The sequence below is a fragment of the Pelobates fuscus genome, chromosome 4 (assembly GCF_036172605.1).
Source record: "Pelobates fuscus isolate aPelFus1 chromosome 4, aPelFus1.pri, whole genome shotgun sequence".
Classification (NCBI taxonomy): domain Eukaryota; kingdom Metazoa; phylum Chordata; class Amphibia; order Anura; family Pelobatidae; genus Pelobates; species Pelobates fuscus.
Window position 1 is genome coordinate 23055423 of NC_086320.1, and position 25405 is coordinate 23080827.

The 25405-nt window shown below is 41.2% G+C and overlaps 1 protein-coding gene across 12 annotated transcripts in view; it reads left to right on the forward strand.

The window, feature by feature from the left end:
• The window catches only part of PTK2 (protein tyrosine kinase 2), a 204975-nt gene that overhangs the window by 81168 nt on the left and 98402 nt on the right, over positions 1-25405 (forward strand). For 11 of the 12 annotated variants that reach the window (XM_063451018.1, XM_063451023.1, XM_063451025.1 and 8 more), the window contains 3 exons: positions 236-462; positions 3299-3465; positions 6879-6966. In XM_063451018.1, the coding sequence (XP_063307088.1) occupies positions 236-462; positions 3299-3465; positions 6879-6966 (482 nt within the window). Of the gene's footprint in view, positions 1-235; positions 463-3298; positions 3470-6878; positions 6967-25405 lie in introns of those variants that run through there. The other variant, XM_063451027.1, reaches the window with a different exon arrangement.

The window sequence follows — 25405 nt, forward strand, 5'->3', positions numbered from 1 at the left end:
ACAGGTTTGTCGGATTGAATGTTGAGCTTTGGTTACATTTTAAATCTCATAATATTTAAAAAAAAAAAAAAAAAAAAAAAAATCCTAGAAATAACTTGGCTATTATTGAGGATATTATCACATTAGTGGTCAGATTAATGGATATTAACGTGTGGGATATTTGCTTTATTTCCTTTTTAATCATATGGTTTATTGGTGCAGCCATGACACTGATGTGTACCCCTTTCTGTTTCAGAATATGACAGACACATAGCATCCAGCAAGAACATGGCAGCAGCATATCTAGATCCAAACCTCAACCACACACCTAGCTCCAACGCCAAGTCCCGCCTCAGTGCTGGCATGGAGCGTTCCCCTGGTGCCATCGAGAGAGTACTAAAGGTCTTCCATTTCTTCGAAAGCAACAGTGAACCCACTACGTGGGCCAGCAATATTCGCCACGGAGATGCTACAGATGTCAGGGTAAGCGGATATCCATCCTCAGTCTTTGAACAATGAAAAACAAGGAATTAATTGCTTTGAAAACAAAACAAAACAATAATTGCTTGGAACCAAATGTGTAATTTTCTGAATATTTTTTTCATTTTATATTTAGGGCAGTCACATAATAGGTCGACTATTCCTGGAGCATATCTAGCATTATGAAAAAGAAATAGAATTGGAAAAGCATAGAGAGAGAGCGGGGAAATATAAATGTTAAAAATAAACAGATTGGAAAAAGTGCTCTCAGGATAATTGAATTGTCGGGAATTCTAAGTAAATTGAAAGTGAATTTCCTACTATGGGCTCCAATGACCAAACTGGAAAACATCCGTTCTGTTTTGACCTAAAAATGTGAAAATCACTTTGAATTGCTTAAAATGTACCCTTTATTGAATAATGCTGTACATTGATGCTGCTTACCCCAGTGCAATGGAGACCACTTGGAACGAAAAGAGGCTAATGAAAGTGTTCTGCAGAATGTAGTTGAGTGTAGATTAAATTACAATTTTGGAATGGGTCACTGAGGTAATTTTCAATTAATGAACGTATCACCAAGCTAATGCTGCGCACTGAATTTGGGTCACCGCAAAAAAGAATAGGCACAGTCTGTCTACTGTAAAGATTTCGGTCACCAAAACAAACTCAACTTGTTTATGCTTTTCACAGTTAATTCTTATAGATCCAAGTTTTATTAGTATAGTTTCTCAATTATGTGTTTATATTGCTTAGTGCTTGGGCATTATCCCCGCTCAGAAATATTTAAAAGTGAAATCTTCCCTCCCTCATGGAGGAAGGGTATGAGGGCAGCGGACACACTTGTGTAAGGAGGTTTGGGGGTACATGGGGCCCCTGTTCTTTCATTTTGTTGCGGTTACTAAGCTGCAGTAAAAGTAGGTAATAAAATAAATCATTTTTGTGTGCACAGCTCATCCCACTGCTTCCCACGATAGTTTTCAGTGGAATCCCCCCCTCCCCTCCCCAACTAAACCTTTCCCAACACTACTTATCAGTTGGAACACGTTAACGTCCTTGGCTTTCTGGAACAATGTGCAAGGCATTGACGGGGAGTAGCCTTACGGAGACTTCTCTCAAACCACAGCGAATTAGTCAGTGTTTTCATTTTAAACCACCGTGTTTTGGAATTGTCTGCTTTTCAGCCCATTCCCCGGAGCTCGGTCACATGTATCCCTCATAACTGGGCAATGCAAATAGCTTGAGCTAGGAACATTGGTAGCCAGGGCAGCTATGATAGACCAACTATAATAATATTGCTGTTAAACTATCACACACTAAACAGCAATGCTGTAACATTGATTGGAATGCATCTTCCTTAATTGTTTATAATCTGTGTATTGGCTCTATAACCCCTCTCTAGATCCCTGAAAGGTACATTTAATTACTCCTTATTAAGCTTTGACATAGGAGATGCTCCAGGCTGTAACTCCCATCACGTGCAGGCTGCCTGTGAAATTGAAAATAGCATTTTAAACTGTGTTTTAATGATGTTTCCTTCTTATGAAAGCAGACCTTTAAACAGTGTTTTGACGTGTACAATTGCCTGTCTTGGCTATTTGTTGAACATTTGTTAAGATATTATAGGAGCTGAGCCAGCTGATCCTCGCAGTTCCCTATCTCTCTGCTCTTGGCGTCTGCAAGACTTGCTGTATAGGTCTGGCCCCGACTATCACTAGTTATTTACTTGAATCTCTTGCACAATTTGCATTCTGTTTTCAGATTGACCAGCAGTCTGCTTAAAGGGGCACTACAGGCACCAATAAATGTTTTGCAGAATATTTTTACAACCCCTCGTACCAGATAGAATTTCTTATCAAATGCATGTACAGGGGAGTCTCAGCCCCAAAAGCACTTAGTGAGCTGTTTTTAATTCGCAAACTGGCTGCAGACAGTCAGAGAAACTACAAACGGGTAGGTAATCCTTACTGTATGTCTTGCTGGGCGTTTTCACCTTCTAATGCAGGTTGTTTTGATCAAGAAGTACTGTCAGTGGCTAAGCTGTTTTCATACATTTTTGATAAGGAAGTCTTTTTTCCTGGAGTGAGGAGATGTGGTTAAAGAGGAAGGCTTACAGTGCTGCATTCTGCCAAACATTTGTTGGTGCCTGAAGTGTCCCTTTTAAGAGAGAATGCTGTATTGTTGCTTGGAAGTGCACATGCTGTCCATCCTTGTACTACCTTCATCTGCTTTCAAGCAACTTGCTTCTCTAACCAGACCATTGAATAACCATGAGAGAGGTTTCATAATCAATTTATTTAAAAAGATAAAATTACCCAAATTATGTATGTGGCATTAGCTTGGTGATCCGGTATTTAGCTTTACATGACATAAGTGACCCATTTATTATTATTGTATGTAATAGCGTTTATATAGTGCCAACACATTCCGCATGCTTTACAAAGCGATAAGCTTACAATCTAAAACATTTTTAGGTGTCATGCCCAGGGACATTTACTGGTGTATTTCTCAGAACTGGGAAACCCAGGTTTGAATCCCAGTCAAAGTGACCTTACCAAACGGAACAAAACTATTTCCATAGACTCTTCCCAGTGTCTGATGAGTCTCCGTTGTCCTGGAGTAGATACTGTTGCTGTTTCCAGTTATATCCAGGACTTTAGAGAAACGACAGCCAATTGCTACCTTTAGTGACTCACAGAAGTAGTATGGGGACCGTGGCCATTTGAACCCCGGCTGTAGAGGAATAGAAGTTTGGAAAGCTTGGCTAGCATTGCTATAACTAGAACCCACCGGGTCTGCAGTGGGTGCATTTACTAACTGAGATCATGGCTTACCTTTGCAGGGCATAATCCAGAAGATTGTTGACAGTCACAAGGTGAAGTGTGTGGCTTCGTATGGCTTACGACTCAGTCACCTGCGCTCTGAGGAAATTCATTGGCTGCATCCGGATATGGGTGTGTCCCACATTCGGGAGAAATACGAGCAAGCGCACCCCCCAGACGAGTGGAAGTAAGTCTAAGCCATTCCAAGATCCTTTACCTCCTATATCTATTGTATCCGTGTCTGTGCAAGGTTTTTACAGAGCGTCTTCTGCTGTGTTTATCCCACAAGCACCTCATGCATTGCGCTCTGCTTGGATTTAGGCTCATTCGAATCATCCAGCAAGCCTGTACCAGGGTGTTTTGCTTCCTAGACTCTAAAATTCTGCCAAGCAGACAGCATTGAGTGCCTGGACTTATTCTAATGACACATCGAACACTCGTGGCAACGTTTCGGTCACCTCTGTGACCTTGGCCAGGCATGGGTGACTGAAACGTTGTCACAGGTGTAAGATGTTTCATTAACAGTCCACCAAGCAAAGGACATTGAGTGCCTGGACTTATTGTATCACTGTCTACATGCTGTCCTGGCATTGGCTACCAGCTTGCCCAGTAGTGAGTGCACTGGTTAATTTTCCTTCTCCTCTGCCCCTTGGCCTGCTCATGCCCCACCATTTTACCTGCCTGTATGGGGAGGGGATTTAGAGAACTGTACCTTCCCACTGTCTGTCTGGCCCCCACGAGCCTGCACATACACACACAATCATGACAGAGCTCCGGCAAGCGATCAGTGTGCAATATTGCCGTGCAGCCTGCTGTTGCAAGCGATATCGGCTGTCTGGAGCTCTTGTTGTCTATGCGCCATGTGCTGACACACAGCTCACACACCCCAGCGGCCAGTCCTGCTGCTGGTCTCGACATTCATTAAAAGCACGATCAATGAGAACTAGCCTGTGGGTTAGCTTGTGATTGCATTTAATGGTCGCCTGGTTTATAGATTTTTCCTTATAATTTTGCTGTGCATTTCCCATAATCCCTTTGTTTTAGGGCGGCTTACACTGCTAGTGCTGAACTAAGATGGTTGACCGGTGTTGCCTGAGAGGCCTCAGCCTTTTCCTGGTCACTGAATAAGCAAAGTTTTGCTAGAAATAAGGGCATTTAGAGGTGGCTTCTTGTTTATAATTTTATTTTTGATAATACCTTTAGTGCTGTATCTCTCTAATTCATAACAAATTGTGAATCCTCCCTGTGTTTTTTTTTTTTTCCCTTCAGTAGAATGTATTTTAATTAGATTATACTGGTGCAATAATTGTGTTAACGGAGTTATATCTACATTTTGCTAGTTAAGCACCTGCAAGATAAAAAAAAGTAAATATTGTTAAACTTGCATTTCTATAGTGAAGTTTATGCTCCTTTTCACCAAACCAGTTGTTTGTGAATTTCGAATTGGCACGTTGTAATCATACACACCTTTTTATTAGCTCTTTCCATGCACTTGTTTAATATTTTTGCTCCTAATGGCATCCTATTGAATTTTGCCTCCCCTCTCCCCCTCCCTGCCCCCGCACAGGATATGTTTTGAGCACTCCGATTTGTGCTGATTTTGGCAGCCTGTGTATTTCGCAGTGTGTGGATTAGGCACGCTAACCTGTCTCCTCCTATCTAATCAAAGGACAGGGTGCACTGGAGAGAGAGCAAATATAATTGGATGACTCATTAATATGCATATGTGTTGGGATTCTGACTGCTCCTTGTAACACTATTACTGATAAACCAGAGGCTTCTGTCAGCGCAGCAAAGCAGAACAAATGCCTCTACAGTGGGGTGGGGATGAACTGCGAGGCTGGGTAGGGTTGTGCTAAAATATTTTAAATGAAGCAAAGCGCGTCTCTACGGAGTATAAACATCTTCTGGCGTTTGAAGGGTTAATTGCAGTAATCATACCCCCCTAATTACTGCCATCCAGTCTTTGGTAATTGAAGGGTTATAGGGCACTCGGAGTTGCAGGTTATTGTAGTGGTTGTGTTGCAAGACATCATTGGGGTTTTATGGCCGGCCCATAGTTACCACCGACATAATGAGATATTTCACTTGCTCTTTTTCTGGACAAATTTAGACTACAATGATAGGCTGCAAGTGCATATTTAGATTACCCGGACTATATACGTGAGACGAAATCGCCGTACACAAAATGTTATCTTTTAGCCAATGCCGCTGCTGGGATTATAGCAATACATCACTTACACAATGTCAAGAGACGCTCTAGATTTAGTTTTTAAAATGCAGCATCATGACCGTATACTTTTTACTACACATTTCTTAATGTGAATCTGTAGCCCAAAAGCAAGGAACTTCCTCAGTGCCACATGCTTAGTTTGTTTTACTTTTCTGTTGCTTAATTCTTGTATTGTGCCAATGTTTGCTGGGAATTGTGCTGCTGTCAAGTTACATTTTCTACTGTAATAGTGACCTGGACTCACCCATGTCTCTTGCTGCCAATGTAGGATTGTAAGCCCATTTCTGGTGTTTTAGGATGATATAATCTGCTAATTGTGAGCCGATGTCCTGCTGGAATTACAGCGATTCAACACGACACCTATAGATATATATTCCACGATCTTGCCATTACATTTGTAGTATAAGTGCCACGGTGCTCCATTACCATTTACCATATACCATTAAGCTTTACCCCACAGAGGTACAACACCACGTCCTCACTAACTTTCTTAATCACGCTCCTTTTTTAGCATCATACCCTATTAAGAACATCCTTAAAGGTATTCACAAGGTTACAGTTCCCCCTGTCACTTTCAGATTGCCAATAGATTGTCCTATTTTTAGACTACTTAGCGACCTACTGGACAAATCCCTGTTCGATTATCACACTAACCTGTACTGGTGAGACCACACTTGGACTATTGTACGCAGTACTGGAGACCGTATCTTCAGAAGGATATTGATGGGTAAAGGAAAATGCAGACAGCACAGTGCATTTGAATAACGCACAATACACACAAAATAGCCTCAGACATACACGTGTTCAGTGCTCGCAGGAAAATAATTTAACCCATACATGTACTTATTCAAATATCTCTTCTCTGGTACTTCTGAAAACTAAGGCAGTGGATTAGCACACATTGCGAGCTCGGAGTACTGTATAACTTTACCTGGTTCTTTTTCCTGGTAATCAAATTTCATCCTGACATGTAGTGTCTGAAGATCCCACTCTACGCAGGTAGATAGTCCTAAAAACAAAATCGTTTCCATCGTGTCAAACAATGATGCAGCGACTATAAGGACTTTACGCATTTATTGCTGCAGATTATCTAATGGTAACCTGCACAGCCAATACAAATTTAGGCCACATATTGCTATTGCATGCAACTTCAAAAACAACAGGGGAAAAAAGTAAATATAGATTTCAATCATTAAAACAAATATACAAAACTCAAACTCCCAGCAATACTCATCAGACCCAACATGTGGAATAGAAACAGAATATATATTTATTTTTTGCTTTTATTAAAAACAAATGCTTTTATTTTGAAAGTGAATGTATCCAAATCCTCAAAATGTCGTTTTTTTTGTTCTTGTTTTTTTCAGGTATGAGCTTAGAATTCGATATTTGACCAAAGGTTTTTTAAATCAGTTCACGGAGGATAAACCAACACTGAATTTCTTTTACCAACAGGTACGTGTCATTTTCCTTTGGAATATTTGGAGTAAGCCCCACTTTTGCTTTTCAAATAATATTTAGTTTGGACATAATTTTTTCCTGCTGGATTTGTATCAGTTGGTCGTATATAGTATATATATATATATATATATATATATATATGTATATTCATAATCCAGTGAAGGCCTTCGTCTTTTTAATTCCCTTCCACGTCCCTCCAGAAAGGTGTTGTCCCCACCCCCTCCTGCTTGCTTGGTAACATCTTTAAATGTGACATAATTAAACCTGCTGGAATAATTTGCGCTGTATTTTGTTGTGGTTGTTTATGGCTGCGCTTGGTGCGTTTATAGAGCACGTATACATATGGATAGCGGATTGGTAAATTGTATGAGTTAAAATCTGACCGTTTCTAAGGACATGTTCAGAATGACTTTATGTATGCTGTAAATGTATATTGTTGGGGAAAGGCTCCTTTAATCCATTAAGGGTTAATTTATTACATTACCAATTTCCCGTTGGTGTTTTGCGGGAGCTTGCTGACCCTTGACGTGGGAAAGCTTTGTGTATTCATGTGACGGCAAGGCTGAGATCTTTACTCAAAAGATTTACTTATGTGAAAGCTGCTGATTCAGCCTCCCCTGCAGGTTTCCCCTGCGTTTACTGAGTGGTCTGAATGATCAGTGCATTTTACTTTTTATTCAGTGTGGGTTACCCCTGAAAGCCACTTTATAGTTCAGCGTACTCTTTAATCTACTTCTGTGTTCCATACATGACTTGCCTTGTGTGCGATATTCATGGCTTCTTTAGAGGAAGTGGGCATGTTCTATTCACCGTTAATGTTGATTAATAATACGTTGTACCTGAATGATGTGCTCACTAATGTGTCACTCCTTAATTTATGTTGCCCTGATAGGATGGGGTGAGCTATTATTTGTAAAGTGACCTTGTCTTCTTTTATGGCTAGGAATGCATTAAACTTATTGGCCGTAATTAATCACATCAGAAGCCGTAGGTAGCTCAGCATTTCTGCGATTATTGTACGTTTGGAAAGCCTTTCATCTGGATTGACGTGTTCTCAGCAGAACAAGGTCCAGTTATAATGAACACTAATTTCATATTAATCATGCCTTACAGAAGACGTAGTCTTTGGAATAGAAGATGGAACCATTTATATACTAAACTGAGAACAAGATAAGGCAATACGGGAATAAACGTGGGGAGCACAGCACAAAAATGCAAAATAAGCCAGGAAAAAAAATGAAAACCCAACACATTATATATATATCCACTACAACAGCCGTTTATGTAGTTTTTAAATACATCCACTATTAAGTTTACTTAGTAGTTGGCCCTGCCCTGAACAATGTATTTATCAGACCCGTTACATAGCATGTATACACCTAATGTAGCATGGGGTCCTGGGAAACTCATGTGACTCAGGCCACATTCATTAGTTAAGCTTTGGTTGGACGTACCTCGCAACATAATTATTAGAGCTCATTGTGGTGGTTATCTTGCTTAGAGTCTCAGGATGACATCCCATGGTTTTTATGTCCAACCAATTTGAAGTGGTTTTACAAAAACTGGGCCTCTCTTTGGCAACCACCCACGGACCACCTCCTCTTCTGTGTGTTGATAACACCCTGTTAACACTTCCACATTATCAATTATTCCATCCAACCTGGATGCCAACGATAGGCTGAGCACTCTGAGTTAACCTGCCTTCATCATTTAAAGCCAGTTGATGCCATTCAGACCGGATGAAATTGGCATTGATCATTGTTAATTCTACATTAGGAGTGCACGTGGGGTAGTCTCTGAGTGCTGGAGAGAACCCAGGTTTTTATCAAACCAACTTGTATTTGTTGTAAAGGGTCCCTTGGGACTGTCAGTTTCATAACAAACATATTGCACTGAGCTGAGGGTAAAAACGATGTGATGCAATATATATATCTGGAATCATTGGTTATATCATGGAAATTGGAGACCTATATCTTGGCTTTTTAATGTGAGTTTTTTTTTTTTTGTCCACTAAATTCAATTTCTATTTTTGAAATGAAAACCGAATACATTAGCGTAGCTATGGGAGCTTCAGGATGTCATTTGTTTTGTCCAACTTTCCCAGTTTTTCGGTTTAATTGTGCACACGTTGTACAGTGCTGAGGGAATGGCGGTGCTCTATAAATATAAATAATTATACTCCTGTTCTTCGCACTTGAAAGCGGAAGAAATTAAATCTGTATATTGTATGCTGCTCCAAACGTAAACTGAAAATGAGGAAAGCCCTATATTTGACTCTGTAATTTTTCAAATCCCCATGATATCTGCACATGGGGGGGTACTGTTGTACTCATAAGACATTGCTGAAGACATACTTGTGTATTTTATTGCTGTAAAAGCTAACAGTATTATGACATTCATAGTTAAAATAACATGCAGAACTTAATTTTCTCACACTTTTTTTTGTTTTATTCATTTTGCAATATGTCATATATATAAATATTTGATGTGAAATATCCTTATTGCTCCTGAACAAAATTATTTTTTAATAAGTGTGGGTGCCTTTAATATGAAAGAGGTAAATTATGGTTGAACAGACGTATAGCTCCAATTCCAGGTTTTGGATTGGTTGCAAATGGTCTGCGGACTATGGTGTCCCTTTAAATTTCTGAGTACAGCCAATGGTATATGTCGTAATTGCTGTAGTATACAATCAATCCTACTTTGAGTCAGTCACGACCCAGAGCACTGAATTGTCCAGCAACCAAATAAGGCCCAACTCCTTTATAGAACTCCCCCTGAAGCATTGGTCCCGATCATTTTTGCTGATGGGAACACAGTTTGTCTTTGGAACTGCAAGGTGTCCAGGCGCCAACACTGATATTGTTCTATAGGAAAAAAGCACAGGCAAATCATGTCTTGTAGTATAATGCTAAATCATTTTATGCGTTCATTCCTGCTGTTTGCTCTCCTTTCATTCTGTTACAAAGCATACATATTTAATGGTCTGGTGGTTTGAATATGTTGTCTTTTCCCAGCTGTTGTATAATTCATGTTTAAATTACCGTACATTTAAATCACAAGGGCTTTCCTTTCATGCAGGTACTGTACTCTCATGTTTTTCATTATTGTGGCAAATGAAGTTCCAAGCTTACTCCATTTAAATTGTATTTCTGATCTGCAGTTCATCGGTACATCACCCCAGTTTATTCTGGTTTAAATCCTGCTTATATCCTTCTAAAAGCTGTCTCCCTTAATAGACTATCATAAGTGACCATATTTATTCATGTCAGAGTTATACTACATATATAATAACGTGGTATCCAATCATTGTAGCATGCTTCAGGAAAACCAGGATTGTTTGGGTTTTTTAAAATTATGTTTACAAATCCATCCAATATAAGGTTTAACATTCTCTTATTCCAACCCTTTAAAAAAATGTTTTTAATTTAAATGTAGGATCCCCTTTTGGTCAATAGTAATTTTGTGAATCTCCCACCCCACCCACCCCCATTTCTTAAAGTGTTACTCCAATCCTTTTTAATGCCACTTCTTATTTTTATTTAGAATGCCCTTTTGTACATTAGTAATTCAGTGTCAACATCCCCCCTCCGCATGCAGCACACGCTCTGAGCCAGGAATTGGTGGGAGAGTATTGTTAGTGGACAAGGGAGGATTCACTTTGCAGACGGCCTGCCTTTAAGGGTGGATGAGGATTGCGTCTGTTGTCCGTGTTCTGTGTGCACGTGGACGACAGACCTAATTTTTTTTCTTCTCAAGAATTTACCATAGGCAAGCCTGAGCAGAGTTCTTGGCTTCTAAGGTCACGACTGCAACTAGCCCCTGGTGCAAAAGTGCAAATATCTAATTCAAGCAGAAACGCTGCACATACAGAATCCCACCATATGACCTCTTCTAAAAACAGTGGCCATATTAGTTGGAGCTACCCTTTAAATTATCTAAAACCGTGAAATAAATGTGTTTAAGCTTTTGGTTTAAGACGCATCCTGGTAACTTTTTAGTGAGCTTATAAGCACATGATGTCAAATGATTTGCTAACCTGTGTTCATTATTGCCTATTTACATGATCTGCAATTCTCTCGTGATCAAAGCTTAGTCTGGGCTCAAACTCATTTTTTATTATTGTCAAAAAATAACGTAAAAGGATGTCTCATGTATTACTTTGCATGTTAAGCAATTTTTTTTACCATTAGCTGTGTATTCGCTCCACTGAGGCTTTAACAGGAGTTCGGTGGGGAAGGAATGATTTCTGGATATGAATGTTGTGTAGCAAATAGTGGTGAAATACAGCGAAAATATGGTTTGTTCGCACTGTCCTATTAGTTATGCTCTCTATTTCACAATGTGTCTACTTTCTCTGGACAAAGTCTAATTGGTGAATAAGAAAAGTTGCCTTTGTTGCGATTTGTATGTGTGCGTTTTATTTTTATTGGACAATACTATGATGATCAATCTGTCATAGGATATACTTCCTGTAATATATTTGTCATAAGGCGTCTGTGCTGTGTTCATGTCTCCGTATCAGGGGCAGCTTTGTCATGTAAAGTTAGTGTTGATGTTGTCATTGTTCTGGTACAGTGACATACAAAGTGTTTGAGCAGGCACATTGCTTGTCAGTGCTGACACGTACTGATAAGGAAGGTTTCTCTCACTCCCAAGTCTAGCTGGTTTTAGGAAGGCATTGTGCTGGGAATAATGTGGTCCCCTTGGTTATCCCCCACCTCTTCTAAGATACTTACGTTTAGCTTGCCGTGGATCTGACCACGTGAGGTTTAAACAGACCACTGTTTCAGCAAGTGCCACAATAGTTTGTAATAACCCCGAGCTGAATTACGTTAATAAAGGAGAATGATGAAAATGAATGGCAGAGTGAATGAGAGGAGGAAATGGCTACCCTGAGAAACAAATAAAATTGTGTTTTTAAAGAAACTAGGGAAACTCGTATCTGTAGCACAGTCTGTTAATAATCAGACAAACCCTCTGCCGCCTTGTAATCTCGTGTGCATTGTGATGCTGATGTACAGCCCTCTCTTTATTGACGGCACAGTTTATCCCCACCTGATGCTCTGAGCTCCTCGTAATATAAATGTCTGGAGCCTCTCTGCCATTGACTTACTGTAATCCCGATTCTTAAACCTTTCAGGCTTATTGTGCTGCTGTTACTCTTTTGAACAAACACCGCTGTTTATTTTGCCATGCATAGTCTAATCTATGTATTCCCAGCGCAAGCTGCACTGTGATCTTCATCACTTTGGGTTCAGACAGCTGGGTATGTTCTAATCTAGGGAATATTAATGTGTCTAAGTAACAGGGAGCTATAGTCGGAGTGTTTCTAATCTCTTGAAGCCTGATAACCCAATGCACAATAGTTTGCTTTTCACTTCTAGTGTCATTTTTTTTAGCTACGTTGTAGTTTCCTAATTTCCTGTAGTTCGGTTTCCTAACTAATCTGGCATTCCCATAAAGATTGTTTTACAACAAATTTACCATATTATAGAATGGCTTGCCTGGTCTCAGACTGTGATTGTATAATGATTTGCCCGGTCTCAGACTGTGATTGTAGAATGGTTTGCCCGGTCTCAGACTGTGATTGTAGAATGGTTTGCCCGGTCTCAGACTGTGATTGTAGAATGGTTTGCTATGATCTCAGACTGTGATTGTAGAATGGTTTGCCCGGTCTCAGACTGTGATTGTAGAATGGTTTGCCCGGTCTCAGACTGTGATTGTAGAATGGTTTGCCCGGTCTCAGACTGTGATTGTAGAATGGTTTGCCCGGTCTCAGACTGTGATTGTAGAATGGTTTGCCCGGTGTCAGACTGTGATTGTAGAATGGTTTGCCCGGTCTCAGACTGTGATTGTAGAATGGTTTGCCCGGTCTCAGACTGTGATTGTAGAATGGTTTGCCCGGTCTCAGACTGTGATTGTAGAATGGTTTGCCCGGTCTCAGACTGTGATTGTAGAATGGTTTGCCCGGTCTCAGACTGTGATTGTAGAATGGTTTGCCCGGTCTCAGACTGTGATTGTAGAATGGTTTGCCCGGTCTCAGACTGTGATTGTAGAATGGTTTGCCCGGTCTCAGACTGTGATTGTAGAATGGTTTGCCCGGTCTCCGACTACTAACCCTTTGTTCTTCTCACTGCACTGTGTAGTCTGAGACTCAAAAGAAAGCCTGACATCTGGGACCATCCCCTACAAGGCTTTAGGAATAATTACTGTCACTGAGCCCACAAAATACATTGTTTACAACTCAATGTCTCTTTCAAGCGCTTAGAGCCCTGTAATCAACATATGGGGCGTGAGTATACTAAGAATGGGTCACGGCAAAGATCAACTGCAGTGAATCCAAGTGTGTGACCTTGTTCAGAGAGGTGAAGAGGAAATGATGGGGCAGATGGCTTGCACGGTCTTAATCTGTAATTCAGGCCTACTGGCCCTTGGCACAAGGCTGTCTGAACTTAACAATTATTTATATAGCGCCAACATATTCCGTAACTCTGTACAATAGGTATAACAAAACAAACCAGTCTAACAAAACATGTTTGACATAAAGGAACTGTAGGTGAAGATGACCCTACCAAAACAAACTTACAAAATAAAAACTACTTCTTGATTTTGCTTCTCACCTCTTCCCCCTTTTCGGGCTAGATGAACCGGACCACATTTTATTTTGTCGAATGAATATCTCTCAAAGCTGTGCCTTGACAAACTAAACTGTTGGTTTTAGCTAAATTTTTTGTTACGGTTGTCTGCACACCGAATCTCACTGTTAAGTAAATAAACCCCATAGCAGTAATTGTTGTACTGTTTATGTTAATAACAGGTTACTGTATATTACCTTTTTTCTGACCGTTTCATGCAGGCTTTATTTAGTATAATGAGAAAACGTATCCCAGCTTTCCAGATGAAGCCCACAGTCCTTGTTACATTGACGTGAACAATAGAAAGCCTTGAATCATATAACTAATAAAGATCTGCGGTGCAGGGTCTGACAGCGTAATATAAACTGTAGTCCACGCTAAATGGCTTACCTGGAGGGACTATAGTGATAGAATGTATTCAGTAATGAGCCATATTAATGTAGGGGCTATTGAAACTGAAGGCCCACACATTGCAGTATGCCTACACTGTCTATTTTATACATTTTAATTCGTTTTTGTGATCTCTGAAGTGCTCAGCGCCTTATTGAAAGTGTATGGCCAGGGAGGTGCTGATCAGCCTGTAAAACATTATCCATAGCCTGTATCTGACATAGGATGTGCTGGTCTTTTCTCCATGCCTATTGTATGTAGCCTGTGGACCATAACCCATGGGATGGATTCCATATGACCCATAGGCAGTGATATCGGAGTCTCAGCCTGCTTAGGAAGCTCTGTCTAAGCTCAGTGGTGCATTGCACTGCAGAACTTGGCTCTGGAGCACTAACAGAATCTCGTATGCCACTTTCTGAAGGCTAAGAAAGGTCAGGGAATGTCGGCTGTCAGACCCAGGTTTGTAGTCACTGTTTTAAAATGTACTATGTGAGCAGCAGGACACATATTGTACCATAACCACTACAGTGCCCTGTAGTGGCTAAGGTGCTTGGAGTATTCCTTTAAGTACCTGTGGCGGGTCATATAATGTGTGCATAACTACCTTTTGGTAGATGGTCCATAGTACTGTCTAGTCAGGGGCCGAGCAAGGCGCTCTGTCTGTCTTCTAATCAGAAAGTGTCTCTTTATAGAAGTGATATCAGTGCAGAATAAAGCACGGATTTAATCTGAAAGTCTTTCTTTTCTAGGAGGAATGTATTTATCTTTAAGAATTATCCATTGTCTGCTGGTTTTGTGCTAAGAATGAGCGATTGTTTTGAAATGTTTTGAAAGCTTCTCTTTCTCTCTGAGATTTGCTGCTGTGAATCCCTGACACGTTAAATCAACATCTCACTTTATCCCGCCTTAAGAGAACGGATTGGGCGTACAACACACAATGCTGCTAAGACGAATGACACAAACTTCATATGGAAAGTGCAAATCGTCATGAAATCAGGAGAACGTAGATTAAAATGCTAGTTAAAGGGACACTATAGGCACCAGAACAACTACAGCTTATTGAATTTGTTCTGGTGAGTAGAATCATTGCCTTCAGGCTTTTTGCTGTAAACACTGTCTTTTCAGAGAAAATGCAGTGTTTACATTACAGCCTAGTGATAACTTCACTGGCCACTCCTCAGATGGCTGTTAGAGATCCTTCCTGGGTCATGGCTGCCTAAAATGCATCCAAACATTCAGTATCTCTTCCCTCTGCATGCAGACACTGAAAGGAACACTATAGTCACCTAAATTACTTTAGCTAAATAAAGCAGTTTTATTGTATAGATCATTCCCCTGCAGTCTCACTGCCCAATTCACTGTCATTTAGGAGTTAAATCACTTTGTTTCTGTTTATGCAGCCCTAGCCACACCTCTTAATTAAACAGAACTTGCAATAAAGAAAGCCTAAATAGGGCTCTCTTTACAGGAAGTGTTTATGGAAGGCTGTGCAAGTCACATGCAGGGAGGTGTGACTAGGGTTCATAAACAAAGGGATTTAACTCCTAAATGGCAGAGGATTGTGCAGTGAGGCTGCAGGGGCACGTTCTATACACCAAAACTGCTTCATTAAGCTAAAGTTGTTCAGGTGACTATAGTGTCCCTTTAATACAAAAAAAATCCTTTTCTCTTTGTATCCATATTGCTCCTGTAACCTCTGTATGCCCATACCATGTCAAAATGCTGGTTGTATAACCTCTGTATGCCCATACCATGTCAGAATGCTGGTCGTATAACCTCTGTATGCCCATACCATGTCAGAATGCTGGTCGTATAACCTCTGTATGCCCATACCATGTCAGAATGCTGGCCGTGTAACCTCTGTATGCCCATACCATGTCAGAATGCTGGCCGTGTAACCTCTGTATGCCCATACCATGTCAGAATGCTGGTCGTATAGCCTCTGTATGCCCATACCATGTCAGAATGCTGGTTGTATAACCTCTGTATGCTCATACCATGTCAGAATGCTGGTTGTATAACCTCTGTATGCCCATACCATGTCAGAATGCTGGCCGTGTAACCTCTGTATGCCCATACCATGTCAGAATGCTGGCCGTGTAACCTCTGTATGCCCATACCATGTCAGAATGCTGGTCGTATAACCTCTGTATGCCCATACCATGTCAGAATGCTGGTCGTATAACCTCTGTATGCCCATACCATGTCAGAATGCTGGTCGTATAACCTCTGTATGCCCATACCATGTCAGAATGCTGGTCGTATAACCTCTGTATGCCCATACCATGGCAGAATGTTGGTTTTGTATTCTTTGTATGCCCATACACTATATGAATGCTGATCGTATAATCTCTGTGTATGCCCATACTACAGCAGAATGCTGGTCGAATAACCTCTGTATGCCCATACAATGTTAGAATGCTGGCCGTATAGCCTCTGTATGCTCATACCATGTCAGAATGCTGGTCGTATAACCTCTGTATGCCCATACTATGTCATAATGCTGGTCGTATAGCCTCTGTATGCCCATACCATGTCAGAATGCTGGCCGTATAACCTCTGTATGCCCATACCATGGCAGAATGTTGGTTTTGTATTCTTTGTATGCCCATACACTATATGAATGCTGATCGTATAATCTCTGTGTATGCCCATACTACAGCAGAATGCTGGTCGAATAACCTCTGTATGCCCATACAATGTTAGAATGCTGGCCGTATAGCCTCTGTATGCTCATACCATGTCAGAATGCTGGTCGTATAGCCTCTGTATGCCCATACCATGTCAGAATGCTGGTCGTATAACCTCTGTATGCCCATACCATGGCAGAATGTTGGTTTTGTATTCTTTGTATGCCCATACACTATATGAATGCTGATCGTATAATCTCTGTGTATGCCCATACTACAGCAGAATGCTGGTCGAATAACCTCTGTATGCCCATACAATGTTAGAATGCTGGCCGTATAGCCTCTGTATGCTCATACCATGTCAGAATGCTGGTCGTATAACCTCTGTATGCCCATACTATGTCATAATGCTGGTCGTATAGCCTCTGTATGCCCATACCATGTCAGAATGCTGGCCGTATAACCTCTGTATGCCCATACCATGGCAGAATGTTGGTTTTGTATTCTTTGTATGCCCATACACTATATGAATGCTGATCGTATAATCTCTGTGTATGCCCATACTACAGCAGAATGCTGGTCGAATAACCTCTGTATGCCCATACAATGTTAGAATGCTGGCCGTATAGCCTCTGTATGCTCATACCATGTCAGAATGCTGGTCGTATAGCCTCTGTATGCTCATACCATGTCAGAATGCTGGTCGTATAACCTCTGTATGCCCATACCATGTCAGAATGCTGGTCGTATAGCCTCTGTATGCCCATACCATGTCAGAATGCTGGTCGTATAACCTCTGTATGCCCATACCATGGCAGAATGTTGGTTTTGTATTCTTTGTATGCCCATACACTATATGAATGCTGATCGTATAATCTCTGTGTATGCCCATACTACAGCAGAATGCTGGTCGAATAACCTCTGTATGCCCATACAATGTTAGAATGCTGGCCGTATAGCCTCTGTATGCTCATACCATGTCAGAATGCTGGTCGTATAGCCTCTGTATGCCCATACCATGTCAGAATGCTGGTCGTATAGCCTCTGTATGCTCATACCATGTCATGCTGGTCGTATAGCCTCTGTATGCCCATACCATGTCAGAATGCTGGTCGTATAGCCTCTGTATGCTCATACCATGTCAGAATGCTGGTCGTATAGCCTCTGTATGCCCATACCATGTCATAATGCTGGTCGTATAGCCTCTGTATGCCCATACCATGTCAGAATGCTGGTCGTATAGCCTCTGTATGCTCATACCATGTCAGAATGCTGGTCGTATAGCCTCTGTATGCTCATACCATGTCAGAATGCTGGTCGTATAGCCTCTGTATGCTCATACCATGTCAGAATGCTGGTCATATAGCCTCTGTATGCTCATACCATGTCAGAATGCTGGTCGTATAGCCTCTGTATGCTCATACTATGCATGCTGGTTTTGTATTTTCTGAATGCCCATACAATATATGAATGCTGGTCGTATAACCAATGTATTCCAATACCATGTCGGAATGCTGGTCCTATAACCTCTGTATAACCATACTGTATATGAATTCTGGTTCGATATCCTATATATGCCCATACAATGTCAGAATGCTGGTCATATAACCTCTGTATACCTATACCATGTCAGAATCCTGGTCATATAATATCTGTATGCTTTTACTATATATGAATGCTAGCTCTATAACCTCTGAATGCCCATACCATGTCAGAATGCTGGTCATATAACCTCTGTATACTCATACCATACCAGAATAATGTACTACATGCTCTGTATGTCCATTCCTTATTAGAACGCTGGTTCTGTGCGCTCTATATGTCCATTCCTTATTAGAACGCTGGTACTGTGTGCTCTGTATGTCCATTCCTTATTAGAACGCTGGTACTGTGTGCTCTGTATGTCCATTCCTTATTAGAACGCCGGTACTGTGTGCTCTGTATGTCCATTCCTTATTAGAACGCTGGTACTGTGTGCTCTGTATGTCCATTCCTTTTTAGAATGCTGGTACTGTGTGCTCTGTATGTCCATTCCTTATTAGAACGCTGGTACTGTGTGCTCTGTATGTCCATTCCTTATTAGAACGATGGTACTGTGTGCTCTGTATGTCCATTCCTTATTAGAACGATGGTACTGTGTGCTCAGTATGTCCATTCCTTTCTGAGCGCACAGTGCCAGCGTTCTAATAAGGAATGGACATACTGAGCGCACAGTACCAGCGTTCTAATAAGGAATGGACATACTGAGCGCACAGTGCCAGCGTTTTAAGATGTCCATTCCTTATTAGAACGCTGGTACTGTGTGCTCTGTATGTCCATTCCTTATTAGAATGCTGGTACTGTGTGCTCTGTATGTCCATTCCTTATTAGAACGCTGGTAATGTGTGCTCTGTATGTCCATTCCTTATTAGAACGCTGGTTCTGTGTGTCCATTCCTTATTAGAACGCTGGTACTGTGTGCTCTGTATGTCCATTCCTTATTAGAACGCCGGTACTGTGTGCTCTGTATGCACATTCCTTATTAGAACGCCGGTACTGTGTGCTCTCTATGTCCATTCCTTTGTGCTCTGTATGTCCATTCCTTATTAGAACGCCGGCACTGTGTGCTCTTTATGTCCATTCCTTATTAGAACGCCGGTACTGTGTGCTCTGTATGTCCATTTCTTTTTAGAATGCTGGTACTGTGTGCTCTGTATGTCCATTCCTTATTAGAACGCTGGTACTGTGTGCTCTGTATGTCCATTCCTTTTTAGAATGCTGGTACTGTGTGCTCTGTATGTCCATTCCTTATTAGAACGCTGGTACTGTGTGCTCTGTATTTCCATTCCTTATTAGAACGCTGGTACTGTGTGCTCTGTATGTCCATTCCTTATTAGAACGCTGGTACTGTGTGCTCTGTATGTCCATTCCTTTTTAGAATGCTGGTACTGTGTGCTCTGTATGTCCATTCCTTATTAGAACGCTGGTACTGTGTGCTCTGTATGTCCATTCCTTATTAGAACGCTGGTACTGTGTGCTCTGTATGTCCATTCCTTATTAGAACGATGGTACTGTGTGCTCTGTATGTCCATTCCTTATTAGAACGATGGTACTGTGTGCTCAGTATGTCCATTCCTTTCTGAGCGCACAGTGCCAGCGTTCTAATAAGGAATGGACATACTGAGCGCACAGTACCAGCGTTCTAATAAGGAATGGACATACTGAGCGCACAGTGCCAGCGTTTTAAGATGTCCATTCCTTATTAGAACGCTGGTACTGTGTGCTCTGTATGTCCATTCCTTATTAGAATGCTGGTACTGTGTGCTCTGTATGTCCATTCCTTATTAGAACGCTGGTAATGTGTGCTCTGTATGTCCATTCCTTATTAGAACGCTGGTTCTGTGTGTCCATTCCTTATTAGAACGCTGGTACTGTGTGCTCTGTATGTCCATTCCTTATTAGAACGCCGGTACTGTGTGCTCTGTATGCACATTCCTTATTAGAACGCCGGTACTGTGTGCTCTCTATGTCCATTCCTTTGTGCTCTGTATGTCCATTCCTTATTAGAACGCCGGCACTGTGTGCTCTTTATGTCCATTCCTTATTAGAACGCCGGTACTGTGTGCTCTGTATGTCCATTTCTTTTTAGAATGCTGGTACTGTGTGCTCTGTATGTCCATTCCTTATTAGAACGCTGGTACTGTGTGCTCTGTATGTCCATTCCTTTTTAGAATGCTGGTACTGTGTGCTCTGTATGTCCATTCCTTATTAGAACGCTGGTACTGTGTGCTCTGTATTTCCATTCCTTATTAGAACGCTGGTACTGTGTGCTCTGTATGTCCATTCCTTATTAGAACGCTGGTACTGTGTGCTCTGTATGTCCATTCCTTTTTAGAATGCTGGTACTGTGTGCTCTGTATGTCCATTCCTTATTAGAACGCTGGTACTGTGTGCTCTGTATGTCCATTCCTTATTAGAACGCTGGTACTGTGTGCTCTGTATGTCCATTCCTTTTTAGAATGCTGGTACTGTGTGCTCTGTATGTCCATTCCTTATTAGAACGCTGGTACTGTGTGCTCTGTATTTCCATTCCTTATTAGAACGCTGGTACTGTGTGCTCTGTATGTCCATTCCTTATTAGAACGCTGGTACTGTGTGCTCTGTATGTCCATTCCTTATTAGAACGCTGGTACTGTGTGCTCTGTATGTCCATTCCTTATTAGAACGCTGGTACTGTGTGCTCTGTATGTCCATTCCTTATTAGAACGCTGGTACTGTGTGCTCTGTATGTCCATTCCTTTTTAGAATGCTGGTACTGTGTGCTCTGTATGTCCATTCCTTATTAGAACGCTGGTACTGTGTGCTCTGTATGTCCATTCCTTATTAGAACGCTGGTACTGTGTGCTCTGTATGTCCATTCCTTATTAGAACGCTGGTACTGTGTGCTCTGTATGTCCATTCCTTTTTAGAATGCTGGTACTGTGTGCTCTGTATGTCCATTCCTTATTAGAACGCTGGTACTGTGTGCTCTGTATGTCCATTCCTTATTAGAACGCTGGTACTGTGTGCTCGGTGTGTCCATTCCTTACTGAGCGCACAGTGCCAGCGTTCTAATAAAGAATGGACATACTGAGCGCACAGTACCAGCGTTCTAATAAGGAATGGACATACTGAGCGCACAGTGCCAGCGTTCTAAGATGTCCATTCCTTATTAGAACGCTGGTACTGTGTGCTCTGTATGTCCATTCCTTATTAGAAACTGGTACTGTGTGCTCTGTATGTCCATTCCTTATTAGAATGCTGGTACTGTGTGCTCTGTATGTCCATTCCTTATTAGAATGCTGGTACTGTGTGCTCTGTATGTCCATTCCTTATTAGAACGCTGGTACTGTGTGCTCTGTATGTCCTTTCCTTATTAGAACGCTGGTACTGTGTGCTCTGTATTTCCATTCCTTATTAGAACGCTGGTACTGTGTGCTCTGTATGTCCATTCCTTATTAGAACGCTGGTACTGTGTGCTCTGTATGTCCATTCCTTTTTAGAATGCTGGTACTGTGTGCTCTGTATGTCCATTCCTTATTAGAACGCTGGTACTGTGTGCTCTGTATGTCCATTCCTTATTAGAACGCTGGTACTGTGTGCTCTGTATGTCCATTCCTTTTTAGAATGCTGGTACTGTGTGCTCGGTATGTCCATTCCTTATTAGAACGCTGGTACTGTGTGCTCTGTATTTCCATTCCTTATTAGAACGCTGGTACTGTGTGCTCTGTATGTCCATTCCTTATTAGAACGCTGGTACTGTGTGCTCTGTATGTCCATTCCTTTTTAGAATGCTGGTACTGTGTGCTCTGTATGTCCATTCCTTATTAGAACGCTGGTACTGTGTGCTCTGTATGTCCATTCCTTATTAGAACGCTGGTACTGTGTGCTCGGTGTGTCCATTCCTTACTGAGCGCACAGTGCCAGCGTTCTAATAAAGAATGGACATACTGAGCGCACAGTACCAGCGTTCTAATAAGGAATGGACATACTGAGCGCACAGTGCCAGCGTTCTAAGATGTCCATTCCTTATTAGAACGCTGGTACTGTGTGCTCTGTATGTCCATTCCTTATTAGAAACTGGTACTGTGTGCTCTGTATGTCCATTCCTTATTAGAATGCTGGTACTGTGTGCTCTGTATGTCCATTCCTTATTAGAATGCTGGTACTGTGTGCTCTGTATGTCCATTCCTTATTAGAATGCTGGTACTGTGTGCTCTGTATGTCCATTCCTTATTAGAAAGCTGGCACTGTGCGCTCAGTCTGCCATTCCTTATTAGAATGCTGGTGCTGTGTATGTCCATTCCTTATTAGAACGCTGGTACTGTGTGCTCTGTATGTCCATTCCTTATTAGAATGCTGGCACTGTGCGCCCTGTATGTCCATTCCTTATTAGAACGCTGGCACTGTGCGCCCTGTATGTCCATTCCTTATTAGAACGCTGGCACTGTGCGCCCTGTATGTCCATTCCTTATTAGAACGCTGGCACTGTGCGCCCTGTATGTCCATTCCTTATTAGAACGCTGGTACTGTGTGCTCTGTATGTCCATTCCTTATTAGAATGCTGGCACTGTGCGCCCTGTATGTCCATTCCTTATTAGAACGGTGGTACTGTGTGCTGTGTATGTCCATTCCTTATTAGAACGCTGGTACTGTGTGCTCTGTATGTCCATTCCTTATTAGAACGCTGGTACTGTGGGCTGTGTATGTCCATTCCTTATTAGAATGCTGGTACTGTGTGCTCTGTATGTCCATTCCTTATTAGAATGCTGGCACTGTGTGCTCTGTATGTCCATTCCTTATTAGAATGCTGGCACTGTGCGCCCTGTATGTCCATTCCTTATTAGAACGCTGGCACTGTGCGCCCTGTATGTCCATTCCTTATTAGAACGCTGGCACTGTGCGCCCTGTATGTCCATTCCTTATTAGAACGCTGGTACTGTGTGCTCTGTATGTCCATTCCTTATTAGAATGCTGGCACTGTGCGCCCTGTATGTCCATTCCTTATTAGAACGCTGGTACTGTGTGCTCTGTATGTCCATTCCTTATTAGAACGCTGGTACTGTGTGCTCTGTATGTCCATTCCTTATTAGAACGCTGGTACTGTGTGCTGTGTATGTCCATTCCTTATTAGAACGCTGGTACTGTGTGCTCTGTATGTCCATTCCTTATTAGAACGCTGGTACTGTGTGCTCTGTATGTCCATTCCTTATTAGAACGCTGGTACTGTGTGCTGTGTATGTCCATTCCTTATTAGAACGCTGGTACTGTGTGCTCTGTGTGTCCATTCCTTATTAGAACGCTGGTACTGTGTGCTCTGTACCACGTTTGAGTGAAGGATTTTAAGTTCAGGTTTTGTTCCTCCAACTACTCAAAGCATATAATTACATACTGAGATTTAGAGAATAATTTAGACCTGGATAATCTTGGGTTCTAAGTTTATTTATGCCAGTCGTGAGCTGGCCTGTGACACGTCAATATTGGACTTAAAAACCTATTCCTCGTTTGCTGATTGCTTGGAGGCTTATTCACCAAATTGCATATTGCCGACACTAAATTTCAATCCAAAATAACTGCTCTGACTGTTCTGGAATAATTTTTCCGAATTGTCATCCTCTTGCCAATTCTCCCCAATTCTCCATTTAGTGAGAACACTATTAATGCATGACTTTACTTTGCTGCCCATTTTGTATTGTGCGAAGTGTACATATTCTCATCAACCGAGCTAAAATCGGAGTATGAGTGAAAAATCGGCCCTACTCACACTCCTCTGAAAAACCCTAATTTGTGTTATGTACTTGCTTTTGATATTTTGAGCTGTAAAATTGGGGTTTTTTTCTGCACAATTTATGATAAACTTTATTCTCGTTTTATTTATTGCACATTTCAGCTCTACTTTATCTACATTGCTAGTTTATATCCGGTTAATCCAAAAACCGTAAGAAAGCGGCATTTCAGAAATGTGTGCTTTGCCAATACTGCCTAAAATGTAAAGATTGTGTGGGATCCTTCAGTTCATTTGATGTAATATTTAGTTATAGGATGATTAACCTGGTTCAGTTCTTTGTAACCACTGTAAACCCGGCGTGACTGCTGTGTCTCCAGCATGCGGTCATCTTGCATGGGGCAGGCCATAGACCACGCAGATGAGGTTTCCAGCATATGGTAACAGAACTGAACAGCTGGAGAGCTAGATTTTAGGGTCATGATGGAGTTTCTCTGCACATTATTTCCACAGCCAATAATATGCTTTTTAACAGAACAGATGCTTCTCTATTACTACCTTGTAATTGCATTGGTGATGGGGGAGACCATGGAATAAAAAAAAAATTACTGGAAAATAAAATTACATTTTTTACCTAAGCAGATTGTTTTTCAGTTGTCCATCTTACTTCATTTCCTTGGTTTTGTGAGATGTGAGATGATAAAGGAATTGCTTAGAGGTGGAAAGAACAGAGCCCTAATTAGATTTTATATAAAGTTTTACATTTTAACATGCGTTTAAATGGACTCTCCTGCTGCCAACATACCTTAAATGCATTTGATAGGTTTTAGAGTCTTCAATATGTTTTTTGCATGCTCAAATTTTTTTCATTTTTTTTTTTAAAATGAATATTAAAAAAAAAAAAGGAAAATTGCAGAATGCTGGAAGGTACTCCTATTTCTTTAGTTATGCCCCCTCATTCCCGAAAAAAAAATTGCCCTTTATTGGTACACTGCTCAGCCACTGACAGGCTCATGGTGCAGCTTTCTGTAAAACATCAAAATTTGCTATATCCAAAGCTGCCCAAATACAAACAATTTTGCCACTGTGTATTTATGTATAATATATATAGTGTACAGAAACCTTTCCTCCTAATACACCATTTAGCATTATAGGCCTTTTATATTACGCAGTTTATTTATAACATTTTTTAGTTATTGCTAGGGGTTCCTTTTTATTTTGGGCTGCAATGGAACGGCAGGAGACTGGAGGTAGTTTAATTGGCAGGCTGTGTCTGCACTCCCTTAATTCTGCCCCTCTCCCTTTAGAGATATGCCGGTAGAGTAAACTAGGAATTAATTAAAATGTCTTTCTCCCCAGCATCGTATGGTTAATAGAAGATAACATGAACTAATGTTGGCAGATAAAAATAGTCCCTGTCGTTAATCTAACACCCTTCCATGGTGCTTCGGTTGGTTTACGAGTTCCAAACTGTTTTGTCACACCATTCATTATAATTGGCACTATGGGATTTTAAGGAAATCGAAAATTGA